We start from the raw sequence: 27,667 nt of genomic DNA on the forward strand, positions 1-27,667 counted from the left end.
AAGGAAGTGATATTACATGATGGCGCAGGGATGTATTTTGTTTCTGGAAACCAGCTTCGCTGCCCCTGCCTTGGCCTGGACAGCTTGAGCCCTAGTGGTACCCTGACAAGGCTGGCCCTCGCCTTCTCCTGACCCTCCACTCCGCCACCCCAGAGCTCACCCATAGGCTTGTCTCCTTGGCCCTCCCTGCCAGAGGACAGTGTGGGGAAGGCTGAGGAACCCCCAGGACATGAGCTGGCCAAGCACTCTGCCTTTGGTTAGATTTTACATTTGTTTGGGTTTAGAGAGAAGGAATTTCCCTCTCTTTACTCCTGAGTCAGGGTCTGTAAAGCCCTGCTGGCCCAGGGTCAGTGCTGTAGATCTCCCAGAAACAGGCCCACTCTTGAAATCTTTAGATTCACCTTTATTGCTTGGGCTTTTAGTAAGGGACTCCGCCCATTTGGGTTCCTGGTTTCATTTGGTTGGTGGGATATTCTGTCAAGATTGGAATTTGGGCCGGGCGCGGTGGCTCAAGCCTGTAATCCCAGCACTTTGGGAGGCCGAGGCGGGTGGATCATAAGGTCAAGAGATCGAGACCATCCTGGCCAACATGGTGAAACCCCGTCTCTACTAAAAATACAAAAAATTAGCTGGGCATGGTGGTGTGTGCCTGTAATCCCAGCTACTCAGGAGGCTGAGGCAGGAGAATTGCCTGAACCCAGGAGGCGGAGGTTGCAGTGAGCCGAGATCGCGCCATCGCACTCCAGCCTGGGTAACAAGAGCGAAACTCCGTCTCAAAAAAAAAAATAAAATAAATAAATAAATGTTTTATGTGACGATATAATGGAGAAAAAAGGTTAGAAAGAAATTTGTCTTTGTTTAAGTTTTTTTTCTGGGTGGCCGAGATCATGCCACTGCACTCCAGCCTGGGTAACAAGAGTGAAACTCAAAAAAAAAAAAAAAAAAGATTGGAATTTGGTCCAGGAGAGCATCGGCGGGGGTGGGAGCTGGGGTTCGGTTATATGGGGTAGGGTGGGGTCTTGTGCTGCCTTTGCATCCACAGTACAAATGCGTGGTGACTCCTGGTGGAGGGAGCCCAAGTCCGAACATATGTAAGATGGGCCTTGCTGCACTCCCTTTGAAGCCCAGCTGCAGCCACAGCCGGGAAGCAGTAATTGCTGGCTTTGATTGCGCAGACTTCACTGGTGGGTTGGGCTGTGCTGGGGCTCGCCTGGCCTGGCCCAGCTTCAGCCGCAGCCCCCCAGTGAAGCCTTAGATGTGGGAAAACTCCAGCCTGTGGAGCCTCATGCCTGTGGTTTCTTGAAAAGAATCTGGACTGGACCTGTTTTATATCTGTAAAGCAACACCAGGCCCCCATTTCTCCCACTTGGAGGTAAGACTTGGTCTCCCCTGACATCCCTGAATTTTAAAAGAGCCACCAGGGACAAACTGCCTCATTTGATGATAGTGAGGGAATTTCTTTGCCTCTTTTTTTTTTTTTTTTTTTTAAAGCACTAGTTATATTATTAGGAAAGAATCCCTGGAAGGGATTAGTTGCTTTTTGGTAAGCAACTGTACAGAGGATCTCTGAAGCCAGCTTTCCATGAGAATGTGCAAGGTGACCCCGTGGAATAAGGAAATAACAGGTGGGAAAATGTGAGACTATGGAAAGAAATGACCTTATTAGGAGATACAGATTCTTTCTGGGCAAGTGACATATTATCCTTCAGGTAAATGGCCATCTCTGAGCACCCATGTTTGTGTTAATCACTATCTTACCACTTGTACTCAGCTCAAGAAGACAGGAGGAGAAGGCACCCTTAGGCAAGGCAGTGGAGGGACAGGAAGACTCTGGTTGAGCTGGAAGTGCAGGGTGCTGATTGGAGGTGTCAGCCTTGCTTGAGAATGGGGCCCCAACAGGGCCATGGAAGTTGTCTGTGCAACCCTCGGTACTTCAGGGTTCACTGTGTCAGGCAGTGGTGGGATGGCCCAACAGAAGGACAGGTTGTCCCCTCAGGCGTTCCTGGCTGCCAGTGGCCAGTTTACTCTGAGACCCAGTGCTTGTCTCAGGCACTAGCCTAGGACTTCAAGGCCAGGCCTCATCAGGAAACTAAATGTTTTTATGTTAGACTGAGAGGAAAACCTTCCCAGGAAGAACAACCTGGACCAAGTCTTTGAAAATCTGTGATGCAAAATTATAATGTAAATAGAAATCTGTGGGGTGCCCTCTCTCCCATCCCAGCCTCCGCTAAAGCCCTGTTTCTTTCTCTATGGAAAGGCAGGGTCCCTCATAGCACTTTGATTCTCCTACATAAGGGATCCATACCTCTGTTCAGTTAAAATATCAACATGCTGTAGTGTTTTCCTGTTAAGCAGGGAATGAATGGTTAATTTTCCCAAGAGAATAGGAATTGAAATGGTCATTGAAAGACCTCAGTTGAAATCATTCTGTGGCTGATTTCCTCCTGTTTTGTTTTTGTTGGTTGGTTGGTTTTTGCTTTTTCAGTAGCTACCCAGATACACAAATAGCTTCTTTGCAGTTCCGATCATTTTTAGGAGCAGCATTGGGCATAATTGGAATACAAATACTGGCTAACCTGCTCACAGGGCTCCCTCTGTGCTGTGCACTTTGTAAACACCTTAAGTACAGGAACCAAACCTCTCCTTTCAACAGCCTGAGGGGCAGGTGTCCTCGCACTTCCCATCCCATAGGTCAGCATCCTTCTGTGCAAAGTACTTCATGGACCGTAACTTGCCATCCAGAGTTTTGTTTTCATCATTAAACTGTGTCAGAGCTTCCTTTTTTTTCTTTTTCCATTCAAACGGAAGTGTACAATAATCCACTATTATTTTGAATGAGTTTCTAAAAGGAAACTTCTGCTTGTAACAAGGATAGCACAATTACAGGCATAAAGAGTTGGGATTCATCTGAGACTGTTGAGGGACCCAGGTTGAGAAGGTGCTTCCAGCATCGCTGCCACCAAAGGAAAGCAGCCTCCCCAAGTTCAAAGCCGTGGAAGCAGGTGCTCTCTGGAGTGGAGGAACAGAACTTTGCCATGCTTTTACTTTCCTTTTGTCTTTGTCTCATCTTATTACAATGTTACATTTTATTTTTAATCACTTTTGAAAAAAATCTCAGATTATTAAAGCTTTGGGGACGTGGGAGTTCTTTTTTGAAAATCATTATCATGACCAATATCTGGCCACATTACTTTAACATACTTGCTGAGCGTCCTTTCCGAGGCCAACATTAGAGATCCTAGCTGTTAGGAAGGAAAAAAAATCTTGAAAATTGTAAAGTCTTAAGCAAAAAGGGAGAGGTTTATATCCCCTGGACTGTGAATATAAGTGAACAGAGCACATAGCATCACAGGAGTTGGCAGTGCGCTGGGTAATGTGAATATGTCTGTCCTATGTAGAATCATACAATGGCTTCCCACAGTGGACTAGAAGCACCAAACACTGCAGAATGACACATCTTTCCATGATCTGGCTGTTGCCCGCCTTCCCTGTTTCTGTTTGGCTCTTTCCTACTGGTGTTTTTCAGACTTTTTTTTTTCTTTTTACCATGACCCAGAGTATTAGCTACATTTCACATCATAACCCTGTGCATACATATACATGGAACCAAAGTAAAAATGTCACTATAATAACTCTGTAGTATACTCTCAGAATTTTTGGCTGCATAGAGCAATTTGTTTTAGCCATCCATCTCCAAATTAACAAAATGGATTAATTAAATTCAGAGGTTATAAGACATGTACAGTATGGAATAGAAGTTATAATCTAAAGACCTACAGCGAATTCATATTAATAGCATTTCATTTGTTCCTTCTTGAGGTGGAAAACGAAGCTCATTCCCAACGTGCAAAGCCAAGGCAGCGACCCCGGGACCTCTTCTGGAGATGGAAGCTTGTTGAAAACCCAGACTGTCTCCATGGCCTGCACAGTCGACCCCTAAGGAACACTGACACCAACTTTACCCTGAGGTCACTGCTAGAGACGCTGATCCATAAAGACAATCACTGCCAATCCCCCTTTTGTCTACTGCGAGAGCCAAGTTCCAAAATAAAGCATAAAAAGATTTTTTAAAAGGAAATGTAAAAGTACATGAGAATGCTAGCAGGCTGTGGGGCAGCTGAGCAGCTCTTCTCCCCTCATCTCTGTGTGCACTTCCCAGAGCATCTTGCATTTAAACCGGTAACCTTTCGGCAAGGACAGTAACTTGGCTGCATTTGCCTGCCATGCGCAACTGGAGCCAGCAACCAGCACATCCATCAGCACCCCAGTGGAGGAGTTCGTGGAAGAGTTCCCTCTTTGTTTCTGTCTTCATTTTTCTTTCTCTTCTTTTCTCCTACAGCTTTTATTTAACAGTGCAAAATGATCAGTTTTTTTTTGTTTGCTTTTTTTAAACTTGAATTTTTTTAATTTACACTTTTTAGTTTTAATTTTCTTGTATATTTTGCTAGCTATGAGCTTTTAAATAAAATTCAAAGGTCTGGAAAAGTTTGGAATAATGAAATAAAAAGAAGCCTTTTTCTGAGATAGCTTGTCCAATAAGTGGCTTCTCTGTGAATTGCCTGTAACAAATAGTGGCTTCTCCGTCCTTGTAAGGTGTTCGATAGAGCTAAATAAATGTAGTAGCCAAATCTACTCTGTTGGTAGCCATTGGCAGCCCTGTTTCAGTTTATTTTTTCTTCTGTTTTCTTCTTTTCTTTTTTTAAACGGTAAACCTTAACAGATGCATTCAGCAGACTGGTTTGCAGTGAATTTTCATTTCTTTCCTTCTCACCCCCTTGTTGTAAAAAGCCCAGCACTTGAATTGTTATTACTTTAAATGTTCTGTATTTGTATCTGTTTTTATTAGCCAATTAGTGGGATTTTATGCCAGTTGTTAAAATGAGCATCAATGTACCCATTTTTTTTTAAATAGCAAGGCACAGCCTTTGCCCAAAACTGTCATCTAACGTTTGTCATTCCAGTTTGAGTTAACGTGCTGAGCATTTTTTAAAAGAAGCTTTGTAATAAAACATTCTTTAAAAGTGTCATTTTATAAAGAGTCAAGTTCCTGATAACGTAAAATTGGTAATGAACTAAATCCACAGGCCAGGACAGAGCTGGTTTGTAAAGAGGAGCAGCCCATGACAGAGGGGCGCTGCTGGTGCAGCCTTCTCCAGGGACAGGCCAGCAGCAGCGACAAAGGGGCACCCTGCCCTCTCTCCTAGACATGCAGTCCTCAAAAGCACTCGTATGGTTTGGGCCTCTCCCTCCTCCTTTTCCAGATGTGGGTATGAAACAGGGTTAAAGGAAAAAAGAGGGTTGCCAGGATTCAGTTGGAAGTGAGTCCTTTCCTGAGCACAGATTCTTGTGGGCTCCCCCCATCTGGTGTGCTGCTCATGGGAAGTGCACAGGTTCCACCTCTCTTCATAGCTCATTGGTGTTCAAACTGGGCTTCCACATCGTGGGGTCCCAGTGGTGAAGGAATGTCTTAACACCCCCATCCATCTTCCCAGTCAACATTTTCTAAGTCTTGAGTTGTATTTCATAATTTTTACCTTACTGGTACATGTTCTAAGTTGGTATCTGGTTAGGAAAAACTATATTTTAACAGTGAATATGTCATGGTATTCCACAATGGTTTTCTATCCCTTGAGCTACTTTGAGAACCATAATCACTTGTCCAACTTAAACCTCTCTGCTGAAATTCTAGTTCGATTTCCCCTTCCTAACCTTCAGTGCAGCTGGGGAACAGCTGGCTACCATACTTATAATAACCCTCCTCATACTGTACTTGAAGATTGCCATTAAATCACCCCTCAAATTTCTCTTCTCCAGGCTAAGTAATCCCAATTCCTTGAACCTTTCATCATCAGTCCTTTAATCATTTTCATTACTATCCTCTGGAACCCTTCCAATTCCTCTTCATTTAGTCCTAAACTGGAACCAGGAAAAAAATAAGTATTATGTTCAGGGGACCTACTTGTTATAAAGGTTTCATATTCAGCCCTGGCCAGAACTTCATTTGAAAATTATCTCTCTCAGAGTTTTCTCAACATGCATAAACCAAATAGTTTTTAAAAGCAGTCTAAAGCTGCCACCATGATCTTTTGGGGAATTAACTAAAAAAATCCAACAAAATAATAAAGGAAGTGACAGTGAAGCATTTCACCAACACATGGATGGGCTTTTCTGGATCTTGAGAGAAAGCAATTAATAATAAAAGTCTGTTCATCAAGGTAACAGGCATTGCAGGATCTATACCTGAGACTCAAGGTTTGGCCAAAGCCCACTCAACTTCTCTCCCTTGGCGTGCAAAGGCCACGCCCCGAGTCTCGGGTATTTATATCCTGCTATGTCCAAATAATCCATTTCTTTCAACTTTACAAAAAATTAGTGAAGTTGAAAGAAATGCCTTGTTTGGACCCTCAGCCAGTTCTTTCCACAAACTTGATCCCTTCGTAGTTTCCTGTATTTCTTCCAGAATAATTTTTCCCAAATAACTTTGATGTCAGTGCACAGTGCTCATTCGTGGCTCATTCTGCCCAAATCCTGCTTTCTGTAGGCAGCAGTTCTGGGGGGAGAGTCAAGAGTCCCCCTAGAGATAGGGATAAAGGGAGTGTCTGTGGGGAGAGGGACACTCCTCTGGCCACTACTGCTGTTTGATCTTGAAGGGATTTGGCCTCCTTCCCTGCGGCTAACTCAGAGCTGAATTGTGTGCCAAGAAGAGGCTAGGTCAGCCTTCTTTCTGGGAGTGGAGCCTTCTCTGAGGTCACAGCTGGCATGCAAGTCCTTATGAAGGGGTGCTTTCCTCCTGGTTTTAGTTTGGTTGCTAGGGCTGCTGGCAACTACCTGTTTAGCTGGAAGGTGACTTTGAACTGTTTCATGACTACAGTTGTCTTAAGTATTAGACAGTAATTTTTTCCTCTCGTTTGGTCTAAGACTGCGACAATATAGAAACTCTAATAAAGGGCCTATGAAAAATAGCAAGATGTCTGTGTGGCTGTGCTTTTAAAGAATGGTCATGAGGGAGTAAGTCACAGTTCTGACAGAGAAGAGGCACCCAAGATCCACACGATGTAGTAGGTGTTGGAAAATTACATTTACCACTTCTGCCACAGAATGTGATCTTCCAGGCGTGGAAGATAAGAGCCTTAAGAGCTTCCCTGTGAAACCCAACTTCAAGGATACACACACAAGAAAATGCGGACTACTGTTTAATAGAAAAGAAAATTTGATGGCAATTAAGTATCTTCATACTAACAGAAGGATGTCACTCTGTATGCCATTTATACTGATGTATTGTGGGAAAAAAAAAGATCATTGGTTTTCTTGGCTATAATTCAGTGGATATTATTCTGGAAGTGGCTGTTCTAAATTTCTTCAACTCTCTTCTGAGAAAACGTTATTATCTTTACTCTGCAGCCCGGTGTGACTCAGGGAGAGTGCACCAAGGTGACTCAAGTACACCTCTAAGCAGGGTGTACCAACAGCAGCTATTTAAACATTAGCATGAATCAAAGTAAACTGAAACTATACATGTTAATTAAAATTAATAATTTATAGCAAAACCTGAGACAAGTGATAACTGTCTACTTAACTTTATTGAAGAAGCAGTGCTAATGTTGTTTATGGCATTGTTCATCAACAGTAAACTGGTGTTAAATAATAGATGCACTCATTCAATACATTTTTACTGAGCACTTTCTGATGGGCTATGCTCAAATTACTGGACACCAGAAAAATGTTTTGTATTGTCTGTATGCTGTAGGCATAGAAGAAATGCCTACTGTCTGCATTTGTTATAATGTGCAAGGGTCCTTTTCCCTGAACGGTAATTTGGACTTAAAACAGGTTATATCAGGAAGGAGGTGGCACGGTGGGGAAAGCCTAGGTTTAGCGTCTGCAGACCTGGACAGTCTACTCAACCCGCTGTTGGGAACTGCACACTAAACCCCTCTGGGCACACTTCCTCATGGACTAAGGAATCACAGGCCTCTGCCAGGGTATATGAGAGGCAAACAAGAGAGAAGCCTGATAGGAAGTGACTAGTAATTTCCCCTTGAATTATTTCATAATGTGTTAGAAAGCATGCTTTTTTGTCCAGGGCAAAAAATATCTTGTTTATGTATTGCCTTGCAGCCATAGAATATGTGAGCATACTCTGCCCAGGGAAGCAGTTGGTAACAGGACTAAGCACTCTGTTTTGGAGTCAGGATCATGGAAGTACTTGTACATAAGGGGCAGAGTTTGGATTTTATTGGGTCGTCTACACTGATGTGTTCGTGTAACTATTTTTCTTCATATATAATAGCTTGAGATGTTACCAGCTAAATTAATTAAATTTTTGATCTTCACTAAATAAGAGAGAAATTGGTAGAAAAATTTTGTCAAATGGAATGAAAACACTGCATACAAATAGATGTCATCACACATCACCTTACCTGTTTTCTCTCTGGTCACTGTGGAATTCGTAGACATTTTCTCTTCTCCATCTTTAACTTGTCTCAGAATCTGAACTCAGTGGAATCACTGAATTATATTCTATACCATAATGATTTTTTTCCCCAACAGGAAGATGCATGAGGCAACCTCAGTAAAACAGAGCCCCACAAGTTGGCCTGGTTGTCATTACAGGGCCTTTCAAAGTTAGTTCAGTCCCACTGCTCAATGGGAGGAAGGCAACAGTGGCTTTAGAGTCTCGTCTGCCCTCCACGCTCAGCCCTGGAGACAACCTTCAGCGCTGCACAAAGCCAAGGCTGTGCAGTGCTCACTGCAGGGCTCACCAAAGCCTAGAGGTGCTTTGTGAGCAATCTCATCTGCTCGCCACATGCTGGCATCTGGTACAGGCTGTGCCTGCTTTGCTTCTCAGGTTCCAATTAGCTGCGGCTGATCTTTCCTCAGTGCCTGGTCCTAGAGAGTGCAAACCCATCCAGGCAGCAGCCCTTACAAAAACCACGCTACTTTCAAGTGCTTTCCACCTGAAGGAAAGACAACATTGTGGCCCCTGCAACTTTTATACTCAGATTTGTTTAGATTGTCTCTGTTCTTCCCCAGGCCTTTGCTCCCCAGAACAGCATCTCTCTGACCGGATGATGAGATCTTTAGCTGGCAGGGATGAGGATGTCAAGGGGTGATCAGGGACCATGGGGTGTAGAGTCCCATGGAGGCCGTGGTTAAATGGAAAGGGACAGGCACTGGAAACTGCAAATCGTGGGAATGAGATGTGCTGTCCTCTCCTGGCATTTGGGATTAACTGTGATTATTTTAATAAAGGGATGTATTTAATAAAGGATATATGTGAGGGTGCACACGTGCACGCACACATACACACACAAGACTTAAGAATCAAGATAAAAGTTTTAATACCCTTACATTAGGCCTGTGACTTGTGAGAACATTGTGCCAGCTAGTGGCAGAATCCACCATGAGACTGAGTGCTCAAAGGGTAGCTGGTTTTAAGCCTCCTGTGTGTGCTGTTCACTCTGACGAGAGAGAGAGAGACAGAGAGAGAGAGAGAGAGAGAGAGAGAGAGTGTGTGTGTGTGTGTGTGTGTAAGCTTAAGTCTCTGCCTGATATGTAGACTTTGGGGTTGGACAGACCTTTTCTATTCCACCTCCTTTGGTCCTACTACAAATCGGTGTGGTGAAGGGATAGATTATGCTGCACTCCCACCCTTCCCTACAACTTGAATATTAAGGCTAAAGGGCTCCAGAAAACTACTTTCCCAGCGGCATATACCAAAACCTCCACACAGCTCCGGAACAAGGCAGTTGGGAGCCGTTGAAACCGCCTCAAGTAGAAAATTCCGTTTCAAAAATGCCATTCTCCCTCACTACTAGTTTTAGAGGCATCCCAGTTTCCTGTCTTCTATACCTGCAATCTGAGTGAAGAGGTCAAGTGGCTGTGCACGAGCAGGTAGCAAGGGCAGAGTTCTTATTATACCTGCTTGCCTGAGAACAGACTACATTTTCTGGTAGAGTATTCCAGTAGCTGCAGCTATAGAAGTGAGGCTGAGGTGTCTTGGTGAAGTTTATCGATACCATGAAGGCCTGCATTGCTACGCTGTCATCCAGATCAGTTCTACCTCGACAGACTAATTTTTTTCTAAGAGATGGGGTCTTGCTATGTTGCCCAGGCTCGACTCAATCTCCTGGGCTCATACAATCCTCCACCTTAGCCTCTCAAGTACCTGGTATTACAGGTATACACCACCACACCCAGCTTGACAAACTATTGTTTAAGTTAACTATGGTATCCTCTCCCCTCCTTGATGATGAATCAAGAGCAGCTTGAATTTGTTTCAACCCTAGGGGCTATCCTGTTGCTCCCTTTGCTAAATAATAGACCTAGCAGGGATTCAATCCCACAATTTTGTTCTAAAGAAATCTTTAGGAATCACCTAATGTCATTTAAAACTATGTTACAGGCCAGGCATGACGGCTCACGCCTGTAATCCTAGCACTTTGGAAGGCCAAGACAGCTGGGTCACTGAGGTCAGAAGTTCGAGACCAGCCTGGCCAACAAGGTGAAACCTCATCACTACTAAAAATTAAAAAATTATCTAGGTGTGGTGGTGGGTGCTTGTAATCCCAGCTACTAGGGGGGCTGTGGCAGAAGAATTGCTTGAACCCAGGAGGTGGAGGTTGCAGTGAGCCGAGATCACATTACTGTACTCCAGCCTAGGTGACAGAGCAAGACTCCATCTCAAATGAATAAACAAATAAAACTACATTACGATACAGTGAAGCATCATTCTGCTCCTGTTCAGATGCCACCACCTCTCTAATTATCATGTGTTAGGAGAATCTTGGGAACTTCTTTCCTACACACTTGCTGTTTTTCTGGGGTCTTAAATCATCCAGTCTACTGCTCACACATAACATGTAGCCTACCTGAGTGACAGCAACCCCTTTCTGACTAGCCCCAACCAGCACCTCTCTGAAAGTGTGGGAAGACCTTCCAGAGGAGCTGTGGGGTAGCGTGCAGAGCTCCAGCACTGGGCTTTTTGCCGGGTAGCCCAACTGCTTAACTTCTGAGACTCACTTTTCCAAGACTCGGGCTTGTTCTGAATCTTCAGCCTACTCCCCACTGCTGTCACATGTTCAGGGCTGTCATGTGTAACCCTAGTGAACACAGGTTACTGGGTCTTCCTTTACAATTGGCCTATAGATGCAAGGCAGTGTGCTCAGCACTTGAAACCTGCTTCACTCCGTCCCCAGCAACCTATGGCATAGGTTCCATCCTTATGCTCATTCTTCCAGATATACCCAGAAAACAAATAACTTCTCGAGGTTACATAGGTAAAGACAGTGGAACTGAGAACTAGAACCCAAGTTGGTTTAATTTCAAAGCCCAAGCTGACAATTAGTTGTACTGGTTAATCCTGCAGCAGCTATAGTTAGTGATTTTCACTAAAACATTGAATAACATCAGTATCAATGACAGGATTCTCTGCCTTTCAGGAGTTTTGTTCTGCCATGTCAAATAGTAGCAAGAACAATATGCTAAAATAGACGTTAAAACTGTGATGATGAAACACTGAGATCAATTTAAAAAATAGAATTTACACAGCCAAATGGGTTCTTTCAAAGTATAGTACTGAAACACAGCCATGATTTCACTGTTCAAAGCATTTTTTTTCAGATTACTATTTATGTAGCATCAATGCCTGTTTACAAGAAAATTAGTCTCATAAAATTACAGCCACACCTTGTATTTTTGGTAGACTTAATGAGTTACTTAGGCTGAAATGTTAAAGGGATTAAAATCAAGGTGGGATAAGACAAAAGCTTGTTTCAAATATGTGAACAGTACAACTCACAAAGAGAAAGCATCATTAGTGTATGTTGTTATAGAAGCCGTGATGAACATAGTAGTTGTACCCTCTCCAGTGATGACTGGTTGAATCTCAAATGCGTTTCTGAAAGCTGACGTGTTAGTGAAAAAACTTACTATTCAATGGCACCCAGTGGAGAGTCATTTTCTAACACCGTAGTTTCCCAGTTCCGAGACATGGTTCCACCTTACCCCACGCTGCGTCACTGCACAGTTCCCAAAGTGGAAATACACTTTACAACTGATGTCAGAAAAACTTAACCGGCCATTTTCCCCTGAAAAACTACTACTAACAGTGAATCTTAAGAACATTAAAGGGCCATGAATTTTATTTTACAAAGACATCTTAGTAAGCGTTCAAACGATCCTTCAGAGAACTCCGTTTCACTAAACAATTGCAGTATAGGTGATGGTCATGCTCAGGGGCGCACTTTTTCAGCAAATCATCTCATACGTTGTCTGGTTTTCTTTTTAATATCAAACTTTCACTTGTATTATAGATGAATAAAGATATCACTAAGAGGAAGTACAGGAAGAAAAAAAGTGTCCTCTTAGCTGGGCAAGGTGGCTCACATCTGTAATCCCAGCACTTTGGGAGGCCGAGGCAGGCGGATCACCTGAGGTCAGGAGTTCAAGACCAGCCTGATCAACATTTTAGTCTCTACTAAAAATACAAAATTAGCTGGGCGTAGTGGCACATGCCTGTAATCCCAGCTACTCGGGAGGCTGAAGCAGGAGAATCGCTTGAACCCAGGAGGTGGAGGTTGCAGTGAGCCGAGATTGTGCCACTACACTCCAGCCTGGGCAACAAGAGTGAAACTCTGTCTCAAAAAAAAAAGTATCCTCTTGACCTAAAACTTAGTCCTGACTTTCAAATGTCATAAAAGATTTAAGATGGTTAGGAGGCAAATTTGGGGAGGTGAGGAGAACCAAGAGCAGTGACGCCAGACCCAGCAGCACTGCCAGGACCCACCTTCCCTCTTGAACAAATGCTACCAAAACACAGTGAAGGATGATGCAAGGCACCTGGGGTTCTCACTAAGCCTCACTTCCCAACCACAGGCTGAAGCAAATGGCAGCAGCAGGCCTATATTTGGAAGGAGAGAACCTAACTGACATGACCTTCCTCCCCGCCACCCCACCCCAAGAGCTCTCCATGGCAAGCAACTACATTCACCTGAGAACACAGAGACGTGGAGTTGGGAAAGAAAAGCCACTCCCTCACCTCCCATGTCTAAGGAAAGGATGTTCAATATCCCTTCCTGGTCCCAAACATGGTGCATGGAAAATATTTTTTGAAAATGATAAAAGGATGCCGAGAGGCCAGGCCTTCTGACTATTTGGTAGGCTTAAAGCGCATTTTAAAACACCAGCCAGAAAGACTGCTGCAGCCCCCATCCTCTCATCCTGGCAGACTGATGGTTGCACTGCTGAGTTACATCTTTCCTGGAATTCAGTAATCAAAGAAGAATCCCGCCATTTCCAGGACAAGAACCTGCATCCTATGGGGAGTCTGGTGAGACAGTAAGGAAGTGAGGCCCCCTCTTAGACCCAGGCCTCATGTCAAAGGTCAAGAGCCAGCCTCAGAAAAAGCAGGGAGCTGCCAGACCACAAGGGTAACCTTTAGCGATGGAAATGCGGGTGGCCTCACAGGTGCTTCCTTTTGTTCGTTAGGCAGGGTTTTATAAGAATAACCTAAAAGTGTCCTACCCAGGTTCTGTGTGTGGTAGAAATGTACCGATGTATTTATCTTTCCACTATTCTATAGATTCAAGTTTTTAAAATTAGTAAGTTCCCTTTTATCAGTTATAAAATGAAGAAAATAAAATCTCTCAACTATTAGAACTATGATCAAGGACACCAAACAAGGACGCCCATTTTAGGGAGAGTCCTAACAGAAAGTTTGGGTCTAAGATTTTCAAATGGGCTATTTTGTATTTCATTTTATCAAAACCTAGTTCTAGGAGAGGCTCTGCTACAAAATATCTAAGCTTTTGGGCATATCACTTAAGCTTTCTGCTAATGAAGCTACTGGACCTCAGGATTTCTGATCTCTTTCCAACTCCAAAATTCTATCTTGAAGGACACTTTCTCAAGCCAATGATTAAAAGAAGCTTACATTACACAGTTTCACTTTGTTGGCAAAGAAGAAACAGATGTTCCTTAAAAACTGTTCTCTGTACCCTTACTACTGCTTTCCTGGTAAGAAATCTGGCAGCGACAGCCACAGGCAGGTTTCACACAAATGCCTTCGCCTGCCATTCCCTCCCCGTCGCTCCCACTTTAAAAATTAACAGCAGGCCAAAGAAGATGGGAAAGAGTTTCTGCCTAAATTATCAACTTTTTACTTTTATAATCATTTGAGTGTATTACAATTTTATATTATACAATTTTTTTAATTCAAATTTTCACAGACTAAAACATCGTATTTTAGTGGAGTCAATTTTTATAGGTAATTTGCAAAGGTGATTTCTCATGGAAAAAAAGTCACAGACAGACAGTAATCATTAAGATGTGTGGAACTGAATGACCATGAAAACCGACCTCCTCCTGCAAACCATGCACACAGAGACACGCCGACCCATCCAGCAGCAGCATCTTGACGATGAGCTGAACGAAGACACAACATCTTATGTTGTGTCCAGAATGCAGGGCAAGGCTCAAAGCTGCAGGTAGTAAAATGTTCTTATAAAGGCAAGATCTAGGTGCTGCTCGCTGCAGTGCTTCAGACACACCAGGTGTGTACCAGTGGCTTGTGACTCTCCCACGCAGCAACAGTGAACACAGTGTACTCGCACTGTCACAGGAAGTACTTCCCCTTGATGAGAGAACCAATCCAAGCAATTATTCACAAAAATGACAAGGCTCAAAAAAAATGTTTGCTCCAAGGCACCAAGGGTGTAAAGCTGTTTAGAAAATACACAGAAATGAACAGACTAAAAAAAAGAAATTAGTTCTTAATGGAGAATCTATTACTGCTGTAATTGGTGTAATAATCACTTCAGACAGATTACAATCAAAATGCACATTGATTAGACTGTGCTGTGTGAGGGAACGTCTGACCAGAGCATTCCCGCAGGCACTCGGGGCACTGGCTGGTGAGCACTCTCAGGGCTTCTTCTCAGAGCCGGAGAAGTTGCGCATCATTTGTATTTGTAAAATCCTTCTCCAGTCTTCTTTCCCAACTTGTTCTCTGTTACCAGCTTATTCAAAGATGGGCTGGGCTGAAACAATGAGTTCTTCGCATCTGTTTCATGCCACCCTATTGAGAGGAGGGGAAAGAACTCAGGATGAAGTGCTGGGTTTATTTTACACTTTGGCATTCCCAAGGGCGAGTCTGGAGGCCTGCCTCTGATGTGCGAGAGCCCGTCAGGCAGGCTGTGCTGGTGTGGCCACATCAGCCCCAAAGGTGCTGCACTGCCACCCACCTGTGCTACCTGAAGCCTGGCCCTACTCCAGGCCTTCCTGTTTATCCAGTGTCTTTCCGGAAGTCACTAAGGCCAAAGGCCCAGGTACGCTACCAGAAGCCATTCATTTGCTGGTTGGATTCACCAGTGGCACAGTTAAATTTCAGAATGCATGTTAAAAAATATGATTTCCTGCTATTGGTATTTTGCATCCATATAAAATTCAAAATTTCATTCTTCAACTAGCGTTCTGTTAAACTTGGGAATAGACAGCTACATTCAACTTCGGTAGTCCAGTTTCATTATATTTACTGTCTTCAGAGCTGTTACATTACAATGGATATATTTTTTTAAATGGATGTGTATCTTGCTTGCAACGGAGGTTACACAAATCAATGTATGTGATAAAATAACACAGTGTACCAATGTCAATTTCCTGGGATTTAATATTATACTATGGCTATATAACCATGGGGAAACTGGGTGAAGGGCACACAGACCTGTCTGTGCTGTATTTGTAACTTTTTGTGACTCCATAAAGTTGTTGTTATTTTTTAAAGGTTACCCTGTTAAGAGACACTAGACAGTTACATTCTTCCTTCTCCTGCCATCTGTTCATGAATCCTCAACCTGGTGAGGCAGGATTTTGGAAGGTCTTTGCTAAGACCCCTGCTAACTTCTGTTTTAAAAAGTCATTATAATTTAAAAATGACCTCAACTCAATTGAAGACAACAAAGAATTCCAATTCCTACCATCTATGATGAACTTCGTAGTATCCAGCCCGACATAATCTAGAAGCTCAAATGGGCCCATGGGGTAACCGGCTCCTAACTTCATAGCAGTGTCAATGTCTTCTTTGGATGCATCACCTAAAGAGAAAAGGGCAGCACTGGGTCACCACCACCTTTCCTTGAATTCTCCCTATCACAGGGTTAGCCCCGGAATTACTAGAATGTTATATGCTGCACATTCAAAAAATGTCTAGAGTGAGAATTTCTGGCTTGGGTAAAATTTTGTCTCTAAAGTACATGCCAAATAGGTTTTAAGTTTTTTGTTTGTTTGTTTTTGTTTTTTGAGACACAGTCTTGCTCTGTCACCCAGGCTGAAGTGCAATGGCACAATCTCCACTCACTGCAATATCTACCTCCTGGGTGCAAGTGATTCTCCTGCCTCAGCCTCCTGAGTGGCTGGGACTACAGGTGTGTGCCACCACACCCGGCTAATATTTTTATTTTTAGTAGAGACAGGGTTTCATCATGTTGGCCAGGCTGATCTCGAACTCCTGACCTCAAGTGATCCTCCTGCCTCAGCTTCCCAAAGTGCTGAGACTACAGGTGGGAGCCACAATGGCCAGCCTAAGATTTTCAAACCTACTGCATCACTGAGGTGAATTCCGGAGTACTGATACGCAGTTCATGGAGACAGAAGCCTCCAGGCCTGGAAACTTCAGGTATTTTCAAATAAATTGGGGTTTTCCAACTCTGGAATCATTTATTAAAATATCACTTAATGCTAAGAGCATACTTTTGATTTATAAATAAATTTTCTTAAAAAAGAAAACGAAGCTTTCTGCTTTTATATGTATAGTTACTGTATGTATATTTTTTTCCCAGCTTTTTGGGTTTTACAGGTAAGGAGAATTCCCCTGGCACATTCACACAATCCTATTAGTCAAGATATCTTTTAAAGAAAAGCCCAAACTCAAGTCAGAATTACCATACATGTTTGGAAGTCTGTTAAGTAGACGAAGACAAGGATCAATGTGCTTTTCCCTTGGAAATGTATTCGTACTACGTCCTTTGGCCCCAAGAGGCCTTGCAGAGACCAACCTATTCCCTTAAAGTCTGCAACAAGTGGCTATGTAGAATTTTGCTCCAAAGCACAAAGAAGCCAATCAGACCAAAGCTAAAGAAAAAGGGGAAAAATGTGAAGACACTCAGAGAGAAACAACCTAAACACTGATAAAGACAGTATTTTTTAAAAGCATATAAAGTACTAAAGTTATGCCAAAGGATTTCAAGGCATTTTAAGGTGATTAAAATACCACTCAATTATTTATTATGGTTGATGTTACTAATAACTACACTAATTAGGATTAGGGACTCCTGAGAAATCATGAGTTGAGTTTTAGGCCATAAGAAAGCAAAGAAACAAAAATAATAATATAGGCAGCCTCATTCATTCATTCATTCATTCAACTTCTATTTATTATGTAACAGGCACTAGAGATGTAGAATGAGATAAAGAGAAACAAGACAAGCCTTCAGGGTACTCATGATATAATGGGAGACCTCAGATGTGTAAGCCAAAAGCTTCAACATAACAAGACGTGAAGAGTCACAATTCACACAGCTCTGTGTGGGCAAAGATGGAGAGATTTACTCACATTGCCAGGGCTTCACCAAAACCACCCCTATGCCTGGGTCCTAAAAGGTGAAGAGAATCCTGAGATGAGCAGACCAGGAAGGGCATTCTAGGTAGAGAGAACAGCACATGCAGAGGCAGGAATGGGAAGGAACACAGCATCTTTGGGGTATGGCTATGAAGCTTAAAGATGGATTCAGTCAGAGGATTTCATTAGGAAGGCCCCGTGGCTTCTGTATTAGTAGAGCCCTGGAATGCTGGAAGTACCGGCCTTGTATGCTCCTCAGGGCTTGAGATATACTCCTTGTGCCTAGGACACCACCCTCAGACAGCTTTGGGGCTCAGTCGCTCACTTCCTCCAGGCCTCTGCTCAGTTGTCATTTTTCAGAGAGTCTCTTCTCCTCCCTCATATAAAAAAAGCAACTCCCAGCACTAAAAAAAAAAAGGCCAGGAAAAGACTCTTGTCATCTTTTGACTTTACTATCCTCTTTTCCACAATTACTCATCACAACCTAACATGCTCATGTGCTGGTTCATTTATTATGGGCAGTCTCTCTGGGACAGAAATCTGACAGCATAATGGTTACAACTCAGCTAAAGCCATTTAATGAAATCTATTCAAGGACAGGACAGTGAACCCTAGAAGCAAGGTTATAATTCCAGATCCAGAGACTCACTTGAGGACTGTTTTATTTGAAGAAATAATATGAAGATACAGCACATGATAGAAAAATATCTAAATAACTCTACAAAGTCAGCATAACTCTAAAAATCCTGTTCTCAATAATGCAGAATAAAAGAGGAAAACTTACAGAATGAGAGAAATAAAATATAGAGATTGGTGTACCAAGTGAGAGTTAGCTGTGGAATTCCTAAACTTCTTCAGAATCAAGTACCTCTTTGACAATCAAACACCCTCTCCATAAAAAATGCACATAGACCCCAAATTCTTTATCAACTTTAGGAGGCTCATGGGACACCTTCTCCCACTCCCTCTGGTTAAAAGCCCATAACTCTAGACAAGACAGCAAAGGAAAGCTTCCTCAGTGAACTCCAGATGGCACAGCTGAGGGCCTAGGACTTGCCCAACATCTCTTTTTTGGCTGGCTCAGCAGCACCACCTGCCAACCATACTTAGCATCAACAACAGAGGCGCCCAGCAACAACTCAGAAACGGCATTTTTACTCATCAGCAGCTGCCTGTGTGCCTGTCCTACCCAGGCACCTTGGGGCATATGAAGATGAGAAAGACCCAGAGAGTGCTCCAGAAAGGAGAGTACAGTAAGGAAAAGAAAACACCTGCCATGTCACAGGGAAGACAGTGACAAGTGACCCAAGGGAGAACCAAAGCAGGAAGAGTTGTGATGACAGAGATGACATCTAGCTGGGAGCTCCGCAGACACTCAGGTGGGCCGTGTGGGAATGGCAGGAGTAGAGTCTGCGGTGGTGACAGCAGGGGCACAGGAGTCAGAAGGAAGGCTCTCTGGCAGAGCCTGTATATGGCAGGTCACCAGAGAAACACTGACCCTGGCTTCAGCAGGGGCAACAATGTGAGCAGGATGTCACGTGGTGACTGAGGAGCAGGCTTATGGTTCTCCCAAGAGCTGACCATGCAGCCCCACCACCCTGCCCACACTGGCCATTAGGAATGGGTGCCTGGCAAGGGCAGTGGTTTACTGTCAGGCACAGCCTATCCAGCCTCTGTCCCTCTGACCCACAGGAGTGACAGTGACTGGGGCATACATCAGGCCTCAGTCACAGTATGAAGGAACAAGAGCAACAGGAAGAGTGAGGACAGAGCTGGGACACTGGGAAAGAAGGCCCAACATGGAAGCCAGGATGAGTCGCCAGACAGCAGAGCAAGGGGGTGTGAGCCTCCATGAGATCCCATGGGGACGGGCGAGAAGTGCTGGTGGCGGGGGCCGGTCATCCATGAGGCCTGACCAATGACAGCCCACACATCCTTCCAGCGAGCCTGTACCACTCCAGGCAGCATTGGCCAAACCATGTGTGTGGAGCCCCAGGTATATCAACAGTGTGTTACAGAAACATTCTCCCTACATGAGTTCAGAAACAGTCACAGAGCATCTGACGAGGCTGTGCAGGGGTGTGTGGGCAGATGCAGTAGGCGTCTCAACTTTCTGGACAACATGATACCTTCTCAGTAAGCGCGGTAGTGGAGACCAGTCCGGAAAAGACATGAGTAGCGTGAATTCCTCTGCTGCCTGAGGAACTTCATGAAGGCAGCCTGACTAGGATGGGGAGAAGCTGGAATGAAGAGGTGGAACAGGCATGACAGGAAGGAATCAAAAGTGATGAACAGATGTGGCAGACAAGAGAGGGGCCTCCAGATGCTTGAAGCTTCAAGGTGGAACTGCGGGAGAGAGATGGCGTGGTGGGCGTGCTCTGAGCACTCCTCTGTGCTGGCTGAGGAGAAGCAGGGGGTCAGCGCGGAGACATGGTGAGAGGCCTGGGGTGTGACCATACTGTGCAGTGTGGAAGCAGCACCCACCCCGGGCAGGATACCCAGCTCCTTCAGAAGCAGATTGTGAGAAGGAGGTGGAAAAAGAAGCAGACGGACCAGCAATGGCAGGCTGTCAAAGCCCATGCCTAGAGCAAACTAAGAGCATGTCCAGAGGCCAGGTCCTGCCCTTCCAGCTTCACTGCACAGGTGGCCGGGGATGGTGAGGGCCAAAGGGCATCCACCTGTACAGAAAGGGACCTAAGACAAGAAGAGGGCTTTCAACTTACCATCTGATACTTGGTGCAGTGGAGAATGTATCAGACGGACAGCGAGGAAAACACCATTAAGAGGTGGATCTCTCACATGCTACATTCTAAAACATTACATTTTATTTAAAAAAAAAAAGCCACACATACAACTGCCTTTCAAGGTAGGGCAAAATGCTCTGTGCCTTCTTTGAGGTGTAATTAGGCATATTTGTTGATAGATAAACAGAGAAGTGTTGGTTTGATCTTGGAGCAGAAGTGAGGCAATTGCTCCCATAAACCATAGACAAAAGTTTTAATATTTAAAGCAGATTTTGAGGAAGCAAATGTGCTTTCATCTCTCTGGAAGAGCTGGTGTAAATGTTTTGTTTCAAAAATGACACTCTCGGGAGTGAGCATTTATGAATGAAGTTATTGAAAACAATTACACTTGCTTTTTTTTTTTTTACACTTGCTTTTTATCCAGTCCTATTAAGGGTTGTTTGCCTTTGAAGCAGACATGATAGCTACCTTTCCAGAAACCAGGGAGGGAAAGCAGGCAGGAGGATGCCAATCAATTTAGAAAACTGGACCCTGTCCCAAGCCCATTATTTCTACAGCAGAGAAAAGCATTCTTCATCAATCAAGTATTGAGGAAAAAGGTTTAGACCATTCTTAAGGTTTCAAAAAGTACATCATGGCATCATTCAGTAAGGACAGACACAAGACTGCTAAAAACTGTCCTTAACACATATCGGCCTTATCACATATTTCTCATCACCTGTCAGTCACAAGTTTTAGAACAAAAATCACTAGCCTAGTGATTTTTACATGATGATTATTTTTAAAAGCAGTAAATCTTTTAATCAAAAACAGAGATCCAGGATATAAATCTGGGCCGGCCGTGCAATTGCTTTGGCAGGGACTGTAGGGTGGGTGATGGGAGTTCTAGAATCCCTTCTCAGAGGCCTCACAGGGAAGCCAGGAGGCTTTGGGAAAACTGTGAAAAAGGTACCAGGGCCCCAGGTGCAGCTGAGTTCATACAGCTAGAAAACAGACACTGCTTCTTCCACTCTGCACAGCCTGACCCCTCCCAGAGACACAGAATTCCAGACAGTGGTGCCAGAAGCTATGGCCTGCTGCTCCTGGCCTGGGTCAGGAAGGATACCTCGTTCATACAGCCTGATTGCTTCCATGAGGTATGGAATCAGGAGGCGGTTCACAATAAACCCAGGAGTGTCCTGTTTTGGGAGAGAGAAAAACAGACAACTAGTACACTTTCATGAAATGGTATCTTTTGTAAAGTCACCAAATCGCCCCTTCTTACCCTGGATCACATATGCCCCCATTTATCAAGCTGTACATTTTCAAAATTTGCAGCGCAGCCTTATTTCTATCTCATATGACGATTTATCCAACAATCATAGTACTTAAAAAAAATTCAAACCTAGATGCCCCACTGCACAGATCCTGACATAAAGGCAGATCAAGGCACAGGGGTCACCTGGAAGAGCATGGCTCTGGGACAGGCAGATTTGGGCTCAATCTTGAATACTCTCTTCATCCTTCTGCTGCTTTAAACTTCAGTTTCATCCTCTGTGAATTGGGGGGGACAGTTTCTGTCTCAAAGTTGTGAAGACAAATCAGTAAACACATAAAATCCTGTACACACAATGCTACACTCAAATGGTAGCCCCTTTATTCCTCCTCTTTCCTCCCACTTCCCTTTCAAGAATCTACAAACGTCACACTCCATCTTGAACAGTCCTCAAAGGAGCACTGCTTTCCAGGCTCCTTGGAGGCACTGCTAGGCTACTCAGCATCTTCTCAGGTTCCAGCGCACAGTGCAGTAGAGCTGCGTTGGGAGCAGGTGCTGGGACAAAGGAGCAGAGCCCCTGGCAGAAAGCTGGCCTTACACACCACATCCCCCAAGACCTCTGCATCCTGGGGTGACCCCTGTGCCACAAACCCCTTTCATACGTTTCCCTTCTCAGTAACTAATATTAACCATCTTTCCAGAGGACAGGTGTGAGATTTGGATTTTATCTAGTGATCTCTTTTGGGGACTTTTAGAGAAAAATAGATGTGTGATTTTTTGTTGAAGCTTATTTCCAAAGGCAAATGGTGCCTCCTCTTTTGTCAAAAGGCTGTCATCCTCCTGAGGGCAGAAATCCTCACCCTGGCCCGAGCTGTGCATTCCGTTTCTAGCACACACCAGGCACTCCCTTAATGTCTGAATTACAGATGACCACACAGTCCTCACAGAGCTAACCTGACTGCATGAGGGGAAACTGGAAAGTAACGCAAAGGATGTGAACCTCTTTTAACCTTGGGCAAGCTGAAACCAAGCCTCAACCCCATCTATCGCCACACAAGCACAAAGATGCACAAACAAGTTTTATCAGCTTAATCAAGATTATGGAACAATACTGATTGTATAATTGAGGCAAAAATACTCTTTTCAACTTCAAAAGGTTCGCTATAGAAACTCAAGATAGGGTGCCTAAGAACATGAGACACACCGCAGATAAGGTCACAGTCAGAAAGCAGCCTGAGAAAAACATTTGCTCCAGTTAGAATAGTTAATATCTTCTACAGAAAGAGCTCATAGAGCTCAATAAGAAAAAAGTGCCAAGACTCAATAAATATTCAAACTTCCTGGCCAGGCACAGTGGCTCACACCTGTAATCCCAGCACTTTGGGAGGCCGAGGTGGGAGGATCACGAGGTCAGGAGTTCAAGACCAGCCTAGCCAACATAGTGAAACCCCGTCTCTACTAAAAATATAAAAATTAGTTGGGTGTGGTGGCATGTGCCTGTAGTCCCAGCTACTTGGGTGGCTGAGGCAAAAGAATAGCTTGAATCCAGGAGGTGGAGGTTGCAGTGAGCCAAGACTATGCCATTGCACTCCAGTGTGGGAGAAAAAGCGTGACTCTGTCTCAAAAAAAAAAAAAAATTAAACTCACTAGTAAAGAAATGTGCATTTTTGTTAATAAGATTATCAAAGGTTTTTTCCCTCATTGCAATAATATTTGATGCTACTGAGTATGCAGAGAGACAGATACTCTTAGGATATTGGTGGAATCTGAAGAGACATAGTCTTTTTTTTTTTTTTTTTTTTTTTTTTGAGACAGAGTCTTGCTCTGTTGCCCAGGCTGGAGTGCAGTGGCGTGATCTGAGCTCACTGCATCTTCCACTTCCTGGGCTCAAGTGACCCTCCCACCTCAGCCTCCCAAGTAGCTGGGACCACATGCCCAGCTATTTTTTTTTTTTTTTGTATTTTTTTGTAGAGAGGGGTTTTGCCATGTTGTCCAGGCTGGTCTCGAACTCCTGGGCTTAAGTGATCCACCTGGCTAGGCCTACCAAAGTGCTGGGATTATGGGTGTGAGGCACTGTGCTTGGCAGGAGACATAATCTTTAAATAATGCAATTTTATTTTATATAACCAAATCCATTATATTTTTTCAGATTATTTATTAAACACATTATATTTACTTACTGTGTGCCAGGTACTGTTTTAAATACTTTAAAAATATTAATTTATTCATTCCTCATAATAACCCTGTGAGACAGGTACTATAATTATCCTGTGTGAGGCATGAGGATACTGAGGCACAGCGAGGTTAAGTAGCTTGCCTAACGTTACACAACTAATAAGTGCTGGTGCCAGGATTTGAACTCAGCTAGGTTAGTTCATACCTTTAACCTCTATACCACAATCTCCTCGTGAAGTCTCAACTAAGAAGGCACATTCCAGGCACATGAATGTCCCTCTTCTATGACACATATTGGCGAAGTACAATACTGCAGGCCAAATCCAGCCTGCAGCCTGTTTTTGTAAGTCAAGTTTTACTGGAGCACAGTGCATATTGCACTCACGCTGCATATGCTGTCTATGGCTCTTTTCATGCTACAACAATAGAACTGAGTACTTGCAACAGAGACTATATGGTCGAAAATATTCACTACCCAGTCTTTTACAGAAGTTTGCTGACCCTTGTCCTATGTGGTTGTCATATATTGTCTGAATGCCTCATCAAGAGCTTCTATAAATGACCCAGAAAAGCCCTCTGAAAGCCCTTAAGACACCACACAGAGAAAGAGTTCTGGAATGACCTAACAAGGACAATTTTATCAGAACAAAGAGTTCCCATCTCTGCAGCTGCCATGGCCACTCTGATGGAAGACGAATCATCAATTTGTGAATTAATGATCATGCTGCTGAAGATAATCATTAGCTTTTCCCTGTACCTCTATTTCCACATCTTTATGTCTCGCACTGATGTTCTTTTCAATACTATTACTACTTTCTTCCACTAACAAAGCATAATTGGGTAAGAAAGTACAATCATAACATCCACTTCTTAATATATGATTTAAAAAATCTAAATGACTTAAAACCACAGAACTAAACCAACAAAAAATGGGTGTTAAAACGTGACACTCCCTAGCAACACTCTACCCACAGATGGGGAGGAGCAGGACACACAAGTCTGCTCTCTTTGGCTGCTGGAGTCCACCTCAACAGATGGCTTCTTCAGATGATTCATGAACAACATGATTTTTCATGGTAGTATAGTACTGTGAGTTCAAACTCGAGAATATTTTAGAAAGCAAAAGTATGCTATGAGAACTATAATGATATAAAGGATTATGGTAAAAAAGGAAAGTAAATGACTTATATGTAAATCTTTGTAATGGTGTAGCATCTTGTGACACAACTATCCCTTTAGAAAAACTGCAAAGTCATGCGTTAAGTACAGTCCCCAAATACTGGGGGAACTAAAGAGGAACAAAAGCAAATAGAGAAACCGAAGGTAATAAAAATAATTACCTTCAGGTAGGTTATCATTTCAGCAACTGCGATTATTTTACATATAATAAACAATAGCTTAAGAAAGGGGAAAAAAAGCTGGAGGTCAAGCAGGCTTCCCACTAAACCATGCTTCTTCTTGAAAAACAAAACAACAAACAAAAATATAATGCAACTTTGGGTGAAAAACAGCTTCCTTATTGCACTTTGGGCAGGTTGGTCTCTTACTGTCTTATCATTTATTTATCTGTAGTATTTTTTCCAAAATGAAAGCCCTCATTTTCTGTTAGGGATGTATGTGTTTACCAGGCTGAACCTGACGCACAGGGTTCTGACTCCCATTGGCCAAATGGAAGTTAACGCTGATTGGGCAACCAAAACCATTTATGAAAATGCAGCCATCCATCAGGAGACAAAAGCCAAGACCCAGAGAGCAGACCCATGTCTTCTGCTTAGCTGGAGTCCTGAGCTTCATTCAGGTCTCAGACTATCCAACTGACGGCCTTAGGCATGGTTTAGGAGTCCAGTTTCCCTGTCTGCAAACTAGAACAGGAAGCGCAGCCTGCTCTTTGCAGCACATAGACAGGCTTGCAGTAACCAATGCTCCTTCACTCACATCATTCTAATAAGTCAGGTTCCAAGAAGAAAACAACTACCTTCTTCCCAAGCTACCCATACTCTTACCTTGCAAGAAACAGGATGCTTTCCTAGGGTTTTGGTAAAGTCTACCAAAGACTCAAATGTCTTCTGGCTGGTCATTGGTGTTTTAATGACCTGAAAATGCAAAGCAGAGAATTATGACCAGAGAGTCAGCAAGTAACTTCAGTAGAATCAGTAGAATAGTTCAAGGAATGATTGATCAAAAGGCTCCATATAGGCAACAAAATAGTTTGAGTTTCAGCACAGAAGTAGGAATCTCAAGCCAGAAACAATGTGTTTCCCAAAATGACTACTTTACAACAACAGGGGTCAGGCTCAGTGGTTCACGCCTGTAATCCCAGCACTCTGGGAGGCTGAAGCGGGCGGATCACAAGGTCAAGAAATTGAGACCATCCTGGCCAACATGATGTAACCCTGTCTCTACTAAAAATACAAAAGTTAGCTGGGTGTGGTGGTGCATGTCTGTAGTCGCAGCTACTCGGGAGGCTGAGGTAGGAGAATCGCTTGAACTCAGGAGGCAGAGGTTGCAGTGAGCCGAGATCACGCCACTGCATTCCAGCCTGGCAACAGATCGAGACTCCATCGCAAAAAAAAAAAAAAAAAAAAGACAGAGTACTGTAGAATATACAAAATCAAGGCTTAAGATACAAGTGTGTGCATACATGTGTGTATAGGACAGTGTTACAGGTTTTGTTGTAGAGACAAGCCTGGGTTCAGTTGTACCACTGTCTGTATGACCCTGAGCATGTTTCTTGAAACTGAAATCACTCTGTCTACCTCAAGGAGTTGAGGTAAGAATGAAATTAGATTAGGAGTAAGGCACTAGGCCTCAGCACAAACGCTCAGTAAATGCTGACATGTGTTATTTAATTATTTGAAGTCCGGAAGTATATGATGCTTGCCCTTAAAGTTTCTGCATTGGACTTGACCTTCTATTATAGATAAGGAGGAGTCCCAGGAAAGCAGAATAATTTGCCCAAGTCACAGGTCTCCTGGATTCCTACCTGAGTATTCCTCCCAGGACCCCACCCTCTCTCATACAGATGTTCTAGAAGCCAGTGGCCCCTTGGCTTCAGAACAGACTCATCCTGCTGGGGAAGGCTTTCATTTACGGCAAGTGGGGCCTGCCACCTGCTCCAGCAGCCCTCCTGACCTCTGTGAGGTGCAGGCAAGGGCACAAAGGCTGCCCTATTGGCATCTGTAGGGGACGTTACCAAGCACAATGCCTGGCAGAGTCAGTCCTCAGTAAACATTTAAATAACTCATCTGTCAGGAATTAGATTTTGGTAAATGGAAAGAACCAGGTGAAGTTAAACGTGTGTGTGTGTGTAAAATGTAAAGAAAGGCCTGTAAAGAACTTCAACCAGAGTCAAAGCAATAAAGCTTGACTTCTACTTCAGACCCTTCATGTGGTCTTAGGCAGTGCCTCACCTCTGTTCTCTGAAATGGGGATCATGGGCATGCCTTCCCTGTGCAAGAGGACCCTCTGACTTGATGAACTAATGAGCTAGTGTCTGTGCAGGGATGAAAGGTGCTATATAAACGAAGAAGAGTTCCCACTCCTGTGAGAACTGGACTGTGGTGTCATGTCACGACACTAAGAGAAGTGAATGGATGGAAACAGAAAAAGGCATAGTGAAGATGGAGATGATGAGCAGGATGAGAAAGACCAGAAGCCACCCTGAGGGTACCACAAATTAAACAATCCCAGAGCTGTTTGAAAGGAGGTCTAAAAAGTCTCCATCAAAACCACAGACTGAACTGGGACAAACACTGATGACTATGGGGTTTTCAAAAGAAGTTTTTGGTTTAAAAGGGTTAACAACAGTGAAGGTTTGTTGCTTTTTTTTAAGCAGGAAAGATGCATGTTTATTCATTTATTCATTCATTCATTCAACAA

At 43.6% G+C, this 27,667-nt stretch overlaps 2 protein-coding genes across 7 annotated transcripts in view; one reads left to right on the forward strand and one right to left on the reverse strand.

The window, feature by feature from the left end:
* The window catches only part of LEF1 (lymphoid enhancer binding factor 1), a 124,374-nt gene extending 119,347 nt beyond the window's left edge, over nt 1-5,027 (forward strand). For 4 of the 6 annotated variants that reach the window (XM_032254824.1, XM_032254823.1, XM_032254822.1 and 1 more), the window contains one exon: nt 3,820-5,027. Coding sequence is in view for 3 of the 6 variants with exons in the window: in XM_032254823.1 (XP_032110714.1) it covers nt 3,820-3,899 (80 nt within the window). In the remaining 3 variants the exon portion in view is untranslated. The remainder of the gene's footprint in view (nt 1-3,819) is intronic. The other 2 variants (XM_032254821.1, XM_032254825.1) reach the window with 2 other exon arrangements.
* Nucleotides 5,028-14,130: 9,103 nt separating this feature from the next.
* The window catches only part of HADH (hydroxyacyl-CoA dehydrogenase), a 45,450-nt gene continuing 31,913 nt past the window's right edge, over nt 14,131-27,667 (reverse strand). The window contains exons 5-8 of the mRNA XM_032254827.1: nt 25,792-25,881; nt 21,464-21,536; nt 15,975-16,091; nt 14,131-15,076 (exon numbers count right to left, since the gene is read on the reverse strand). Coding sequence (XP_032110718.1) covers nt 14,958-15,076; nt 15,975-16,091; nt 21,464-21,536; nt 25,792-25,881 — 399 coding nt within the window. The 3' untranslated portion in view covers nt 14,131-14,957. The remainder of the gene's footprint in view (nt 15,077-15,974; nt 16,092-21,463; nt 21,537-25,791; nt 25,882-27,667) is intronic.

This window comes from Sapajus apella, unplaced genomic scaffold (genome assembly GCF_009761245.1).
Source record: "Sapajus apella isolate SASKATOON/1434 unplaced genomic scaffold, GSC_monkey_1.0 scaffold87, whole genome shotgun sequence".
NCBI lineage: Eukaryota > Metazoa > Chordata > Mammalia > Primates > Cebidae > Sapajus > Sapajus apella.